The sequence below is a fragment of the Callospermophilus lateralis genome, chromosome 17 (genome assembly GCF_048772815.1).
Source record: "Callospermophilus lateralis isolate mCalLat2 chromosome 17, mCalLat2.hap1, whole genome shotgun sequence".
NCBI lineage: Eukaryota > Metazoa > Chordata > Mammalia > Rodentia > Sciuridae > Callospermophilus > Callospermophilus lateralis.
This window is the reverse complement of record NC_135321.1, coordinates 26,777,256-26,793,620: the sequence shown is the minus strand read 5'-3', so window position 1 is coordinate 26,793,620 and position 16,365 is coordinate 26,777,256. Positions and strand designations below refer to the sequence as shown.

Below are 16,365 nucleotides of genomic sequence, written 5' to 3'. Positions count from 1 at the left end.
TATTTTGATAAAGCTGTCTCTTTAATTGTGAGACTACTTGCCCCAGATTATTCAAAACACAGACAGTCTGGGGGGAAGTCATATATTCACCCACACTAGTTCTTCACTATATTGACATTATTCCTCATTTATCTATTGCTTCTAAGGAGATCTCCATCAAAGATTAAAGAAATACAGCAGAACAGACTCCTGCTCTCGTGTTACCAACATTTTTATGCCATGTCAGAATATCATGAAGATACATCTTACAAAGATGTAGCCATAGCCGGGTGCTGTGGCACATGCCTGTAATCCCAGTGGTTCTGGAAGCTGAAACAGGCGGATTGTGAGTTCAAAGCCAGCCTCAGCAACAGCGAGGTGCTTAGCAACTCAGAGTGACCCTGTCTCTAAATAAAATACAAAATAGGGCTGGGGATGTAGCTCAGTGAGTACCCCTGAGTTCAATCCCCGGTACAAAAAAAAAAAAAAAAAGATGTAGCCATATGTATGTTCTAATGGTAGAATTAATTGTATCCAGAGTTAACAGATTTGTGTAAAGCTAAAGTGAAATCCCTAGCAACTATCTTACCTCTATCTTGCCTAGAATTTTTTGTAAATTACTTAAAGGAGAGAAGGCTTTCACAATTTCCATATATCTTGAAAGATGAAAGTGTCACTCAATGAAACAGGCAAACAAACAAGATTCAAAATAACCACATAGTAAAAACTCCAGTACCACAAGATAAATGGCATTTTATAGTTTGCATGTTTTTTGTGTCTTAACCTAAAATATTTAAATTGACTCGCTCTATTTCTCAAGGTTACCAAAAAGATAATACCATTGTATTTTCCACTATCTTGTTTCATTTTCAAGCTTTCCAAGGCCTTAAAAAGAAGGAAAGCCAAACTGGTAAACACTGTTTCCCTTAAAACACCACAAGAATAAATAATAAAATTGAGATTTTATTTGAATAGGAAGATATTCATACAAAGCACAGTATTTCAGAAAATGTCACCATTACAATAAATAGATAGATAGATAGATAGATAGATAGATAGATAGATAGATAAATGAGAAGCACAAGAGTATAACTCACATCCATGGTTTTCTTGAATTGTAAATTCCTTTGCTTATGGGCAGCATCCATGACAGTCTCTGTCTGTTGAAAAAAAAGTATAAGCACTATTAATAAAAACAAATTATTATTAATACCAGCTTTTCTTGAGATCTAAGTGTTCAACATGGATCATCATTAAGTTCAACATGGACCACGGAGACTGGCTGATCACCTTAGAGCACTGCCTTTAGTAGAGTTCCTGAAATCAAGGAACTTTGAATTCAGAGAGGAATTTTAAAATTTTTACTAAAGTATCATTTATATTTTAAAGTGAATCTTTAAGCCAGGCATGGTGATGCCTGTGGCCCAAGATAGGTCTTATCTCCGAAGACTAAAGCAGGAGAATCACAAGTTCAAGGCTGGGAATGTAGCTCTAGGATAGACTGTCCCTGGGTTCAATTTCTAGTACTGGAAGGAAAAAAAAAGTCTAAATTCTGCAAGCCTATGTCTACACAGTTAAATTAGGGGCTTATAAGCACTCATTTCTATGGCCTTCAATGACATACCCCTTACCAAAAGGTGCCCAGACAATATGCAGGGAAGAAGTGTTTGTAGGACAGCTGAGAAAAGCTGTCTCGCCCAGCAAAGGGAAACCCCTCCATCAAATTTACTTGGAAGTAATTTCTTCATTGTACTGATAATGACAATATTTTTATTAATCAAAAGAATGGTGCTAGCAATAAAGATGTACCTCTTAGACATAATTATAGTAGCTCCCATATATCAAGCACTTCTGTCTTAAGCAGTTTTCATGCATCACAGCTCTAAGTACTATAATCTCCATTTCCCTGAAGATACTGAACTTGGCTAACTTACCCAAAGTAAAAGCAGGTGGCAGAGCTGAAATCTGAACCCAGGAGCCTGACTCCAGAGCCCTTGTTCCTTATCATTACCCTAATCTACCATTATCCTTGTGATAGTGCTATAAAACAAAAGAATGTAAAAAAAAAAAAATACTGGGAGATACATCAATTCAAAATGAGCAATGACTCTGACTTTGTACAAAATGAAAAAAAAATATTGAAAATGAAATTCAAATGTGTTTCCCTGTGGACAGATAAAAATTAAGTTTCTGTCCATTTACCATAATACACAAACATGGGTGGATTTTCATGATATTTGGATGGAATAATTGAGATGGCCTCACTTCAAATATGAGTTTTGTGGAGTACATGAAATTCCCTTGGGAGTGCTCTAAGGGGCCCTCAGAGAATCTAGCAGTGGTCTTCCAGGCTAGACAAAAGAGAAGTGTCCGGAGGTGGCCATTTACCTGCTAATGTTGGAAGACAGCAAAGACACAGAGAGAAGGGCTCCATTGTGAGCCCCACCTGGAAAGAAACATTGCAGATGGCAGGCAAGGAGCTGTGGTCTACATGTGTGACTACTTCCCTCTACCAGGAAGGGGATCTGGGTTGATTTATTTAATAATAATTCCTAATTTTTCCACGCCACATGAGCTGATCTGTTAGTGATGTCATTCAATGCCAAGTTCCTTTTAATTCAAATATACACACTGCCACTCTTCCACTTGGAAGCTGCTACTGTTTTATAATTGGTGACCCAAGATAGATCTCTTTATCTCCAAGTTCTACATAGCACCTGTTTCAAGCACCTTTCAGGTGTTACAGCTTTCCCCAGGAGCCAAACCTTTCCACTTCCTATTATTCCTCCCTCTGGCTTCAGGAATTCCTGGCATTTAAAAGTTGACAAGATCCTAGAAGGCACCAATCCAAATCTAACCTGACAAGCAGGATCCATGGGGTCCAAGAGATGATTTATTTTGCTGAGGGCTACTCAGTGAGTTAGTGGCAAGATTTCAGGTCCACCTCTGCCTGCTACACTGTCTTAAGTCTCCTTATGTCCATATTCACTTATAGGGTGGCCTACTGATGGTGACTCCAATGAATCAAATGTTCTCTTCCAGGTCTTTTTGGAGAAGTGTCTCTTCTAGGACTCAGACTTCCTGTTTAGACTAAATTCCGCAGGAATTTGGGTGTGTTATATGATTGATAACACAAAGGAGTGCAAAAACACCATCATCCTAGGGTGGGAGGAGCCAGAAGGAGGGGAAAAGGAGGAAGATATTTGCAAATGATCCAAATAACCCTGTAGTAAATTACTGAAGTGTGTACTTTGTAAATATCAGTTGTCTGAGTGAGAAGTCATTTCACCCACACCACCCCTGCCCCAGGTTTCTAAAAGAAACCAACCGATAGTTTTCTTCAATAAAGAAAGTGGAAATGGCTTAATTTCCAAGAAGTGGAAGTCCCAAGCATGCAAACTTTGACCATCATAAAACAAGAAGTTAGTACGGAAACATTCCTTCTAAAGTTTAATTTTTTCAATCAAATATCTAAATACAGAAGTGGTGCAAGTCCAGAGTTCATGGATACAAGTAATTACAAGTTTATTAATGTACTTTGGACTCGTCAGAGCTTTGAAGGTATTTTCCTGCTTTAGAGGGAACTTGGATGATAACAGCTAATTGAGCATATGCTACTCTATTGCCTAACAGAATTCAGAGCGTGTTTTTCAAGCTATAACAATTTAGTCTGTGCAAATTGTTAGGAGGGGAAGTTTCAGAAACCTTGCAAAATCAACAAAACCCTCCCTAAAAGGGCCAGGTCTGTCAAAGACACTTGAGAACATGAGGAAATGTCACTTCATCTCCTCAGAGTGGAAATCATGTGTGCATACTCTTGTGGTCTAAGGCTTCTTGCTTCTGAAAAATTGTAATTCCTCTAGAGAGGTGGCAGGGGCAATGTCGGGCACAAGAGTCTGGCCATTCAATGGGTGTGATAAATGTGCTATTTTTGCTCAGGAACAGACTTGGGCCAGATGCACCCCACAAGCCTGACTCATGAAGCGTGAGGGAATGTATGAAAGGGTTTGATATGGTGTTCCTTAAATATTCATGTACTTCCCTTAGAAGTACAGGCTGTGAAGTGGGAAGGGGCAGCAGTATGCTAAGATAAGAGCATTTCACAAAATGACCATAATTGCAACGCAGGCAGGCCCTTAAGATACTGCTGCCTGGTTGGACGCAGTGGCACAGTCCTGGAACCCCAGCAGCTCCGGAGGCCAAGGCAGGAGGATCGCCAGTTCAAAACAACTCTCAGCAACCTGGCAAGGCACTAAGCAACTCAACAAGACTTTGTCTCTACATAAAATACAAAAAGGGCTGGGGGATGTTGCTCAGTGGTTAGGGACCCGTGAGTTCAATCCCTGGTACCAAAAAAAAAAAAAAAAATACTGTTGCTATCCAGACACCAGACACCAGAGCTATCAAGGAAATCAGATCTAGATTCCAATTGCTGAGAAGGAGGTAAGGGTAGAATCAGCCTTAATAGTTTGTTTATTGGATACAATTACTTCAGACAATCTCAGGGGACCATGAAAAATCAGGATACAGAAATGTTCCAACAGGACCTCCAGAAAAGGTGCAAGAGATCACCAAAAGTCCATGCAGAGATGTCCCAGAGGACCTGGGGGGAATTAATCTTTGGATGCCAGAGAGGAAAGCCTTTGTCCCATGTGTGAGGCCAAGGCTCCAGTTTTGAAGCCCAAATATAGAAAGAAATTCTGGAAGGGCCATACTTGACTGTAGGGTCAAGTATGAATATACAAGCCTTTCAGAAACAAAATAAAAAGGAGTCAGAAATGTGGTTGGTCTAGTCCAAGTAATACTTTCATATAAGTCTTGGGCTTCTTTTCTATAACTTCCCAAACATTTGCCAGTTTTATTAATTCTTGTTTGCTCCCATCTCCTTCCATGTAGTTAGTGTAAATTCTGGCAATGGAAAAGAGCCTATGCAATGTGCTCCAGAGATTAAAAAAAACAAAAAAAAACTTGGATTTCCCAGGGCCCCAGTTTCTCTGTTTGTAAAATAGGAACATTGGACTGCATGATGGACTTCAGAGAGAGCATGAGCTTCCTCCACTACTTCACCCTCCCCTTGATGCTTTCCCCTGAAGTGTGGTCTGGAAGCCCTCTGGTTGGAATTTGTTAGAAGCCCCCTCCATCCATAGTTTTAATATGGCAGCAGATCTGAAAGAAGAGGAATGCAAGCTAGACTCCTGAATCCTGCAAGAATTTCCAAAAGGAGGACTGTCTGGAGTGCAGAAACAGTGAAGAGGCACAGCCACCTAGATGGAGTCCAAGTCCCCCAAGGGGACTCCAGTAAAGAAGTTCTCAGGTTAGAAAGAACACAACTATGTGGAGTAGAGCTAAGCTGAGAAGTTTAATGACAGACAAACCCAGAGGTTTCTGCAGAGCGAGGACAGCATTTGAACACATGCACAAATCCAACCTTTTTCCGTTGTTGCTTTTGCTTTTCCCTGAAATCTTCCATCTTCCTGGCTTCCTCTCTTAGAGTCTGTGCAAGATGAATGTGACATTGGGCCACATTGTCTACTTCTGCAAAAAGAAATTTTAATAAAACAACAATCAAGTTCTAGATGCCTCTAAATTCAAATATACAAAATTATGCATGCACACACGTACACACACATGCACACACGTACACACACATACACACACACACACACACACACACATAAAATACTGGAGCAAGTGGTAGAGTCAAGAAAACTTCATTTAGTCACCAACATGTATTGAGTTCCTTCATGTGCCCAGCATTACCCAGGTCACCAACAGCAAGACTAGAAAGTCTTTAGCTTAGCCTCGTGTCCCCACCAGTCACTAATCTAGTGTGTGCCCAGGGCTGGAGAGAAAGAGTCAGCCAAGTTATAATTCATGAAGCTTGCATCCCAGGAGACATTATTACCGTTAACAGTTTTAAATCTGATTCTTCATCCTCTTTGTATAATCTGTTGGGTTCTTTCCATCTCTAATGAGACTGAACATTTATAAGAAAGATTGTACAACAAAATTTTGGCTTCCCATAATTATATCTGAGTAGAAAGATAACTGGTGACTGTTTTTCCCCTTGTTTTTGAAGGTCTTTACAATGAGCATGGCTTGCCTTTTTAATAGAAAAAAAAATTAAGTTTTTATTTCACTAAGAAAACAAAGCATGGCATTAAATCTAGCAAGATTGACAAATCTGATCTAAAAAAAATGTTTTTTAAACTGGGATATCAAAATAACCTCAAAGAATGCTGGAAGACACACAAAAAGTTCTCAATTTATATAACAAGAAATAGCTATATTAAAAAAAAACTTTTACAAATAGAAAAGACTTTTGTATTAAAATATACATAAAGAGCATGAAATTTAAAAAAGAGTGGTTAAATGTGCAATATACATTTGAAAATATATTCCGCCTTAAAACCACTGAAAAAAATGCAAAACCTTAAAGACCCAGAATATGTCATTTTTTTTTTAACCTTTCAGTTTTAAAAAAGAATTTAAAGCAAGAAAATTCTGGGTATTGGTGAGGATAGGGGGAAATATCAGTGTTGGTGGGGAAGAATCAGCACAACCATTGGAGGAAACCTGACATTTTATAGAGAAAAAAAAAATAAATGTAAAAGAATGAGGCAGAGCTATGGGAACTGAAATGGAAAGCTGTCTGTGATGTATTAAGTTAAAAAGTAAATTATAAAGAAATATGTATAGGATGATTTTGTAAACAAACTTACTTATGTCCAAATGTATATGTGTGTCTAAAATTTAAAGAAAGAAGGAAGAGTGGGATATAGCAGTAGAGCACTTGTCTACCATGCACAAGGCCCCAGGCTCAAGCTACAATACCACAAAAGAAAAAGGAAAGAGGAAGGGAGTAAATGCATAGAAAAAGGTTTAGAAAGCTATATATCAAATTATTATCATGATTTAAATGGATGTTTTTATTTTTAAGGGAATTTAAAAACATATGCTCAGGTCTCAGAGATTCTGAACCACTGCCATGGTATTATGATTATTATGTATATAAAGAGATACATATATTATACATACATATTATAATTATATTAAAATATCCAGTGGCATATTCAACACTGTGTATGACTGAGAATTGAAAATTTCACCATATACTATTTTCTTTTTTATATTTATTTTTTAGTTTTAGCTGGACACAATATATTTTATTTTTATGTGATGCTGAGGATCGAACCCAGTGCCTCACGAATGTTAGGCGAACGCTCTACCTCTGAGCCACACCCCCAGCCCCTATATACTATCTTCTTTATAGTTGGTTGTCTCACTTGAATTTTAAATACAAATAGGTAATCTTAACAAGAAGAAAATAAATCTGTTTTGTGAGAAAATAAAAGTAACAGCAAAAAAGTAAATATTGGGCTGGGGATGTGGCTCAAGCGGTAGCGCTCTCACCTGGCATGCGTGCGGCCCGAGTTCGATCCTCAGCACCACATACAAACAAAGATGTTGTGTCCGCCAAAAACTAAAATAAAATATTAAAATTCTCTCTCTCTCTCTCTCTCTCTCTCTCCCTCTCTCTCTCTCTTAAAAAAAAAGTAAATATTTAGGAAAACAGACTATACTGAATTTTCCTGGGCTATGTCATATCCTTAATGTTACAGTGCACATAGAGAACATGAAAAGATGTCAGACATGGTAGCGTACACCTATAATCCCAGCAACTTGGGAGGCTGAGGCAGGAGGATCACAAGTTCTGTGCCAACCTCAGCAACTTAGTGAGGCTCTATCTCAAAATTAAATTTTAAAAAAAGGCTAAGGACATGATTCAATGGTTAAGCACCCCTGGGTTCAATCCCAGAAGAAGAAGAAGATAAACATGAAAAGATACTGTCTGTACCTTGAGAAATGGATTCATTGATGAGTTAAAGAGGGAAGAAGACACCTTCTATGGAAAGTTAAGAGGAATATTTATTAAGCAAACATTTCACTGTGACGTTTGCATTTTGTTCCATGGTTCCTTGGCTTATAACTCCCTCCCCAAGGAGGACCATGGAAACTCTAATCTTCCCCTGTCTTCAGCTGGCCATAAAGAAATTCTTCACCCTCCCTGGCCTGATAGTTGGTCACAAGACCATCCTCATTCCAGAAGGGACCTGCCCTATACTCTGAAGGAAGGAATACTCCACAGAGGGGACAAAAAGAATCTGAATAAACGAATCTTGTGGGGTTCCCCACTTGTCTACTAACAAGTGTGCCTAGGCAATGAAATTCCCACAAAAATCCAAAAGGATGGGGCCCGTGAGGTTCTGGATGGCTGAGCCCATAGAGGTTCCATGCTCAGAGAGGGCATGAAGCATACTCCCTCTTCAATAGCTTACCCTATTCATCTCTTCATCTATATCGTTTGTAATATCCTTTATTATGAAGCATCAACAACAAAGAAGTGTCTCCCTTCTGTGAGTTGCTTGAGCCAATTAACGAAACTTGCAACTGGTATCTAAAGTGGAAGAGGGGGTGCGGTCCTGGGGACTGAGCCTTTAGTCCGAAGCATCTGACACACTATCTTCAAGTTGATAGTGTAGAAACCAAATTGGATTCAAGACACCTGGCTGGTGTCCACTGCAGAAGAGATTTCTTCCTTGCTGGAGGAAGAAATCCTCCCACATCTGGCATCCAGAGTCTTCTGTGTTGGTGATTGTGGTGTGAGAGCAGAGGAAACAGATGCTGGGTTTGTTCTCACAGAATACCACTCAGCTAGCTACAGAAGTCCTTCAACTAGCTACAGAAATCCTTCAAGCATATGTCACAAAGACTGTGCCTGTTAAAGTCCTTAACTTGGAGGTCCCAAGCATTCTTCAGGGCAGAAGCCTCAGAAGCAGCCTCTGAGCACCAGTCCTGGTGAACACTAGAGCTAGGCAGGAGACCCCTTGAAGAGCAAAGTCCCAGACCTCACCCCAGGTTTCCCAGATCCTGACTGTCACCCTATTACAGTAATCAGAATTAAATAAAAATCTTCTGGGTGAATTCCAAGTTCTATTTGCAATCAAAGGCCACAATACTGAAACAAGAACTGGGAGATTAGCACACAGAGGGCATCGTGGTCTGCACCTATTTGACCCCAGTAGAGATAAACCCTGACTCGGACATTGGTATTTCCAAAGACTTTCTGTTTCTGAATCAGCCTTGACCACTAAAGTGGAAGCTGAATGTTTGTGCAAAGCAAGAAAATCAGCCCCAAACGTGAGGGAGCTCCCTCCCACTGGGGTCTCTTCCTGAGAGGATGTGGGAGAAGGATGGGGAAAAGGCCTTGTCATGTCTAGGACAGAGCAGCCTGACTTTCGGGAGCGATGAAAAAGTAAATAAAAATTAAGGAGACAGCAGGACAAGATGCAAAAAGAAGAGCTCAACCTCAGGCAGTCAGCCTAGAAGACTGGCAATTCCGTTGCAAAGTCTGAGTTTAAACTTTTGAAACACACAAGAAGAAACATAAAGTAGGTGGTAGATGTAAGTACTGGTGCTAGGAGAGTTCTAGACTCAAGATACACATTAGTGCATTCTTTGAGTAAAGGCTGTAGGGGATGCTAGAGACAGAGATGTGCTTATCTGGGCTGACTGAGGTGGGAAGGGCTAGGAGCACACACTGAGGACCTGTCACACTGAAGAGCTGGTTTGAGAAGAGCTAAGAAAGGGGCAGTGGACTAGCCAGAGAAGCAGGAAGAACCAAGGGAGTCAGAAGGGAGAAGGGTTTCGAGATGGGAGGAAAGCTCAACAGTGCTGAAAGCTACTGAAGAGTCAAGAAGACCGCACTTGTCCACTGGACTTAGTGACACAAAGACTATTAGTGTCCTTGGAGAGGAAAGTTCCAGGAGGATGATACGGTCATGTGCCAGATTAGAGTAGCAGATAAGGAAGCCAAGATAATGTTTTCTTTGAGGCTTGCTGGAATTAAAGATTTCTGGATTAATGTGACTGGGGATCTGGGAGAAGTCTGAACAAGACACTCACAACGTTGTCCCAGCCTTGAAGCCCTACAGAGGAGACTCTGGGAGGAGAAACCAGACTACATAAGAATACACAAGGGGTTAGGTCAATAGACAAGTCTGGATGAGGACCTAGGTGCCTATGTCTCTGAGTTAGAATGAAGCAGTATAGACACAACCCTCTAAGGGTGTTATTCCCAATATGGTCCCTGGCCCAGTGGTCTCAGCATCATCACTTGGAAATCTGCAAGACTTGTAGAATCCCAGACTCCACTCCAGATTTCAAATCTGATATTCGGGATGGCTCAGGAATCTGTTAATAATAAGCCCTCCAGGTGATTTCAATGCTCAATTCAAGCGTGAAAGGCACATGGTGACATACAGGCTTGGAGGGTCCACCAGCTCATCTCAATTCTGAAAGGCTATTTCTCACCTTAGAAGTTGCTCTAATTTTTTTTCACCCAATATTAAATTGCTACTCAAATTACAACTTGTCTTTATGATACACACTGAGCTTATGAAGGACAGCATACAAAAGTTTTACAAATAACTTACGCTGCTTGAAGACTTCCAGGGCCCGCTTCAGGGTGCTAAAAAAGAAGCATATATATAATTTCAGTTCTGGAAACTGTAAAATCTTATTATAATGCTTTTGCATACTTCTCTCTTCCCATGTATCTTAGAGCCTACAAATTTATCATTGCCCATGAACTTAAGAAAATAGCAGCAGAAGAACAAAACTCCTTAAATCCAATTTCCTCAATCCCAAGCATAATCAATTCTTCACTGTCTACCTGGGCAAGTCAAGATTCCAAAACTATGCTTCATTTTCCTCAATGATAATATAGAAGTTGTGGTCCCTTTCTCATAAGAATACCAGTTGTTCTTTAAAGTATGTCAATTAGAAACACAGAAGCAAGGTAATGAGCTGGGGTTGTAGCTCAGTGGTAGAACACTTGCCTAGCAGGTGTGAGGCACTGGGTTCAATCCTCAGCACCACATATAAATAAATACATAAAATAAAAGTATTGTGTTCATCTACAACTAAAATAAATACTTGAAATTAAAAAGCAAGATAATAAAGGAAGTGTTCAAAGCCTAGCTCCTGATTGCCTCCCTTTTCATTCATTCAATCAATCATCGTATACTTATTGACCATAAGCTATGGGCCATGCATTGTGTCCGATGTTGGTACTTCAAATAACACAAGACAGATATCATCCCAGACCTCAGAGACTAATGAAGGAGATATTAAACAAATTGTACTGTATTCATTTTTTCACAGCTGCTTAAAAAATTTAGCAGCATAAAATAACACATATTTATTATCTCACAGTTTGTGTGGGTTAGCAATTGGGATATGGTTTAGCCGGATTCACAGGCTGCAATCAAGGTTGACCAGGCTGCATTCTCACCCGCAGGCTTGACAGGGGACCCTCCTCATCAGTTCAGAGTCTAAAGTTAACATTTTATTCTTATCCTAAACTATAAAATGCCTAAGAATGCTTTAATTCTAATTATCCTTCCTACTAGGTTATATAGTATTACTGTTCAATGTTTTTGTTCCATTTTGCTTTTTTAATTCCACAAATTGAAATTGGCATGAATACCATTTCTTCAAAGACTCATGTTTGCCATATTATTTGCACATTTTTCCTTCTTGAACTTCAGATCTTTCCTGGATTAATTTCCTTCTTCTTGAGGAATACCCTTTGAAAGTTCCTTTATTGAAGATTTGTTTATAATAGTTAACTTTTTGTTTGTCTGAACAATATTTGTTTCAAAACTTTTGCTTTTCTAAAACTACTTCTGTTATTTCTTGTTTCTTAGAAAATAATTTCTCTGGACATACAAATCCAGGTTGATAATTTTCTTCTAAGTGCTTTGAAGATATAATTCTACAGTCTCTGGCTTCATTGTTGCTGTTGAAAAATCAGCTTTCACGCTCAGAAATGTTCATTAGTGGGTAATCATTCCCTGGGGAAAAATTATGACTTTTTTTATTATCTGGGCTCTTAGTCATTTGGGCTATTCTTGTGTGCTTGTTAATTTATCATGCTTGGGATTTGTTTTGCTTTCTGAATCTAAGGATATGCAGCTCTCATCAGTTCTAAAAATTTCTCAACCTCTCTTGCTTAAAACATTTTTATCACTCCTTCTATTACTTCTTCTGTAATTGTGATTAAATGTGCATGAAACCCCCTCCTCTATTCTCCATGTCTCTTAATTTTCCTTCTTTTTTTTTTTTTTTTTTTCAGGTTGGGATCACCCATTCTAGGCAAGTGCTCTACTACTGAGCTACATTCCTAGCATTTATTTTTAATCTCTGCATTTTTTCCCGTAACAAACTCTGGGTGATTTTCTTTTTTAAAAAAAAAAAATATATTTTTATGCCAAATGTCTTCCTTGATATAAGGAGAGTAACTAAGAACAGAGTAGGGACGAAGAGCATGAGAAGAAGATTAACATTAAACAGGGATGAGAGGTGGGAGGGAAAGGGAGAGAGAAGGGAAATTGCATGTAAATGGAAGGAGACCCTCAGGGGTATACAAAATTACATACAAGAGGAAGTGAGGGGAAAGGAGGAAAAATATAAGGGGGAGAAATGAATTACAGTAGAGCGGGTAGAGAGAGAAGAGGGGAGGGGATGGGGGAAGGGGGATAGTAGAGGATAGGAAAGGCAGCAGAATACAACAGACACCAGAATGGCAATATGTAAATCAATGGTTGTGCAACTGATGTGATTCTGCAATCTGTATATGGGGTAAAAATGGGAGTTCATATCCCACTTGAATCAAAGTGTGAAATATGATATATCAAGAACTATGTAATGTTTTGAACAACCTACAATAAAAATTAATTTAAAAAAATATTTTTAATTGACAAATAAAAATTATATGTATTTATCATGTACAACATAATATTTTGATATACATGTGTACACTGTGGAATGGCTCAATAGAGCTAATTAATACATACATTACTTCACATAACTTAACCACTTTTTGTAGTGACAACTTAAAATATATTCTCTTTGTGGTTTTCAAAATATAATCGTTAACTACAGTCACAATATTGTATGACAAATCTCTTGAACTTACTTTTCACAACTGAAATTCTACATCTACCAACTCTGACCTCAGCTATTGGAGATTTCTTTATTTTTATCTGATGTTCTTTCTTTTCTTTTCTTTTCTTTTCTTTAAGAGAGAGTGAAAGATGGGGAGAGAGAGAGAGAGAGAGAATTTTTTTAATATTTATTTTTTAGTTTTCAGCGGACACATCTTTTGTTTGTATGTGGTGCTGAGGATCAAACCCGGGCCGCACGCATGCCAGGCGAGCGCGCTACCGCTTGAGCCACATCCCCAGCCCTATCTGATGTTCTTTCAAAATCTCTTGGACACTTCTCAAACTTTGTTTTTCTATGCTTTTATTTTTATTTTTTTATTTTATTTATTTTGTGGTGCTTGGGATTGAACCAAATCCTCACAACATGCCAGGCAAGTGCTCTACCACTGAGCCACATCACCAGTCCTTCCTGGAAATTTCTGAAAGTCATCTCATTTACACTTTTAACTAACTCTTTTATTTTCTTTAGACAAATTCCAGTGATAGAGAGGCTGTGAGAGGATGATCACAAGTTCAAGGCCAACCTGGCCAACTTAACAAGACTCAAAGTAAAATTATACATATAATATATATATATATATATATATATATATATATATATATATATATATATATATGTATGTATGTATAGGCGATCTGTTAGTCTAGTACCTAGAATCTAATACATTTCTATTTCTGCTATTTATTGCTTCCACTGACTCATATTAATGGTAAGTTATCATTGTGTGTGTGTGTGTGTGTGTGTGTGTGTGTATACACACAGAATGAGCTCAGTGTTCACTGTATTTCTTTAAAAATATCTTCCAGATAAGTAGAGGCCTGACCACCCAAGACAACTTTAATTTTTAGCTTAAGATTTTTCAGACCACTCTGGTGACATTTGGCAATTTGAAGCTTAAAATAAGTCCTGTCTGTTAGGACCCAAATCTCTGGACATCTCTATAAGTGTCTATAGCACAGCCAAAGCAGTGTACAGGTAAGTATGTCATCTGATTGGGTTCGAAGAGAAAGGGCCTGACCTATTTCTCCCAAGCCTCTCTCATTATTCTCATGCTGGGGAAATAATTGGGAAATTTCTATGTAAGTAAAACCAGTTACATAATTTGTGAGGGCCAAGTGAAATGTGGAACCACTCATTTATAAACTACCAATATTTTCAGAACCGTGCCAGCTGAACATTGAGTGGATTATAAAACCCTTCAAAGTGTGAATTCCTGTATAACGCCCAGCGCTGTATATGAGGGAGGAGGTTCCTTAAACAGACACTACATCCTGGTCATTTCAGCATTCCTCAGAGTATTCAGTGAATGGATGAAGAATAACTTGACATTGTGGTAAGAATTCTAATAAAGTGCTTATAACCATCACAAACCATAAAATACTTACATATATAATTTCCATTTTTGATATCATTTTATAATTATTTTCTTTAAAATATATTATTGTACTAGTAAATATAAAATGAAGCCCCTCTACTAAATTTGTAGTATAAAGTCATATACAGTATAATCCTACCTATGAAAAAGTCTGGAATATAGAAATGTAGAATAGCCACCATAGTCTTCTTTCTACTTCTCTAGTTTTTTTAGAATTGTAAATAAGAAGGAAAAAACATTGAAATTTTTCCCACACAGCACATTGTAACCTACGGACCATCCTGATCTGCTGAAGCCAGGGAGCCCCAAGCATCTTAGCCATCCCAGGAACCAGAGTCACGTGGTACCTACTTGATCTCAGACTGTCCACATGGCTTCTTCCTGGAGAGGCTGAGCAGATCTTTGCCATATTTCTCTTCAATAGCTGCCCTAGGGGTACAGAAGAGAAAGGGTCATGGGTTCCTGCTCAGGGCTCTTTGAACACACACACTACTGCCCTTGAAAACAAGCTGTCCCTTTAGCTCAGATATAATGCCATTCTCCGAAATGCAAATCTCCCTCTTTAAAGTGGGGGAGAATTACCAGAACACCAGGGGCTTTCATCTCTAAGGTAGTATTCTCCACCAAGAAGTCCCCAGCATGGATATCATGGCAAAGCTAAGGGGTTGGAGGGGTGGCTTTTTGTTTTAAGATGGGGGTCTCACTGTGTTGCTAAGGCTGGCCTCAAACTCCTGAGTTCAAGTAATCCTCTTGTCTCAGCCTCCCAAGTAGCTGTGATTACAAGCACAGCCACTGCCCCTAGCTTGAGTGTTTTATTTTTAATGGAGTAAGAAGTACATTCCTCAAATGCTACACTCCTTGGGCCCAGCCCTCCTCCACCTTCTCAAGAGAGCCTTTTACCACCCTGAAGAGCTCTCACTGTCATTTCAAATGCACAACCAAACTGTACCAAAGAAAAGGGAATTTCAAGACACAAACTCTGCAGTTGGCATGTCTCACAAAAAGTCTTATTACTCAGCATTACAAGGTCTATCTAAAGCACTAAACACCTGCTTCTTCTTCTCTGCCTCCTCCCATTGCTCTCTGTCACCATCTCCACTTTTTGTCCCAGCTGAGGCATATCCAGACTATGTATTAGGTAAAGGTGATGGAGGTTTCATCTTCATTTTCTGAAAGAAATCTTCAGATTTTTTTTTTTTTTTTTTTTTTTGCAGAGGTTGGTCCTGGGGATTGAATCCAGGGGCACATTACCACTGAGCTACAATTCTATCCTTTTTTATTTTTTACTTTGAGATAGGGTCTCGCTAAATTGCTGAGGCTAGCCTGCAACTTATGATCCTCCTGCCTCAGCCTCCTGGGTTGCTGGGATTACAGTGTGTGTAATCACAGTGCAATCAGTGTGTGTGATTACAGTGTGGGATTACAGGGTGTGACACTACACCAGCCTTTTCCTTCAGGTTAAAAAAAAAACTCTGAATAATAAATGAATACATTTTCACTGCTAAAGATTCAAACAACACAGAGGTGTAGAGTGGAAAGCACAAAGAGCCCCTCGATGTTCTCCTCCAACCCTGCTTCTCTCCCAAGGGACAGCCAGGGTTGAGTTTGGTGTGTGTCTTTTCCAGTCTTCTGCAGTATGTGCCTACACACATACAAAACTTTTTGTTTATCTAGTTGAGATCGTTCTATTATTTGCTGTTCCATTTTTCACTGGTAATACATTGTATAGAATTTTCCCTTTCTGTATACAGAGATACACCATGCTCATAATATGGAGCATAATATGGAGTTTTCTACAGTAAGTACACCGTCTCCTGATTTGCTGCTACTTTCTCATTATGACCAAAAAATAAAAATAAATTATTGGGGATATAGATGTGTGTGTGTGTGTGTGTACGTGTGTGTGTGTGTACAAACACACACACACACACACACACACA

The 16,365-nt window shown here is 38.9% G+C and overlaps 1 protein-coding gene across 1 annotated transcript in view; it reads right to left on the bottom strand.

The window, feature by feature from the left end:
* The window catches only part of Pstpip2 (proline-serine-threonine phosphatase interacting protein 2), a 66,994-nt gene that overhangs the window by 21,127 nt on the left and 29,502 nt on the right, over nt 1-16,365 (bottom strand). The window contains exons 3-6 of the mRNA XM_076836713.2: nt 14,777-14,854; nt 10,476-10,510; nt 5,408-5,514; nt 1,077-1,139 (exon numbers count right to left, since the gene is read on the bottom strand). Of these exons, the coding sequence (XP_076692828.1) occupies nt 1,077-1,139; nt 5,408-5,514; nt 10,476-10,510; nt 14,777-14,854 (283 nt within the window). The remainder of the gene's footprint in view (nt 1-1,076; nt 1,140-5,407; nt 5,515-10,475; nt 10,511-14,776; nt 14,855-16,365) is intronic.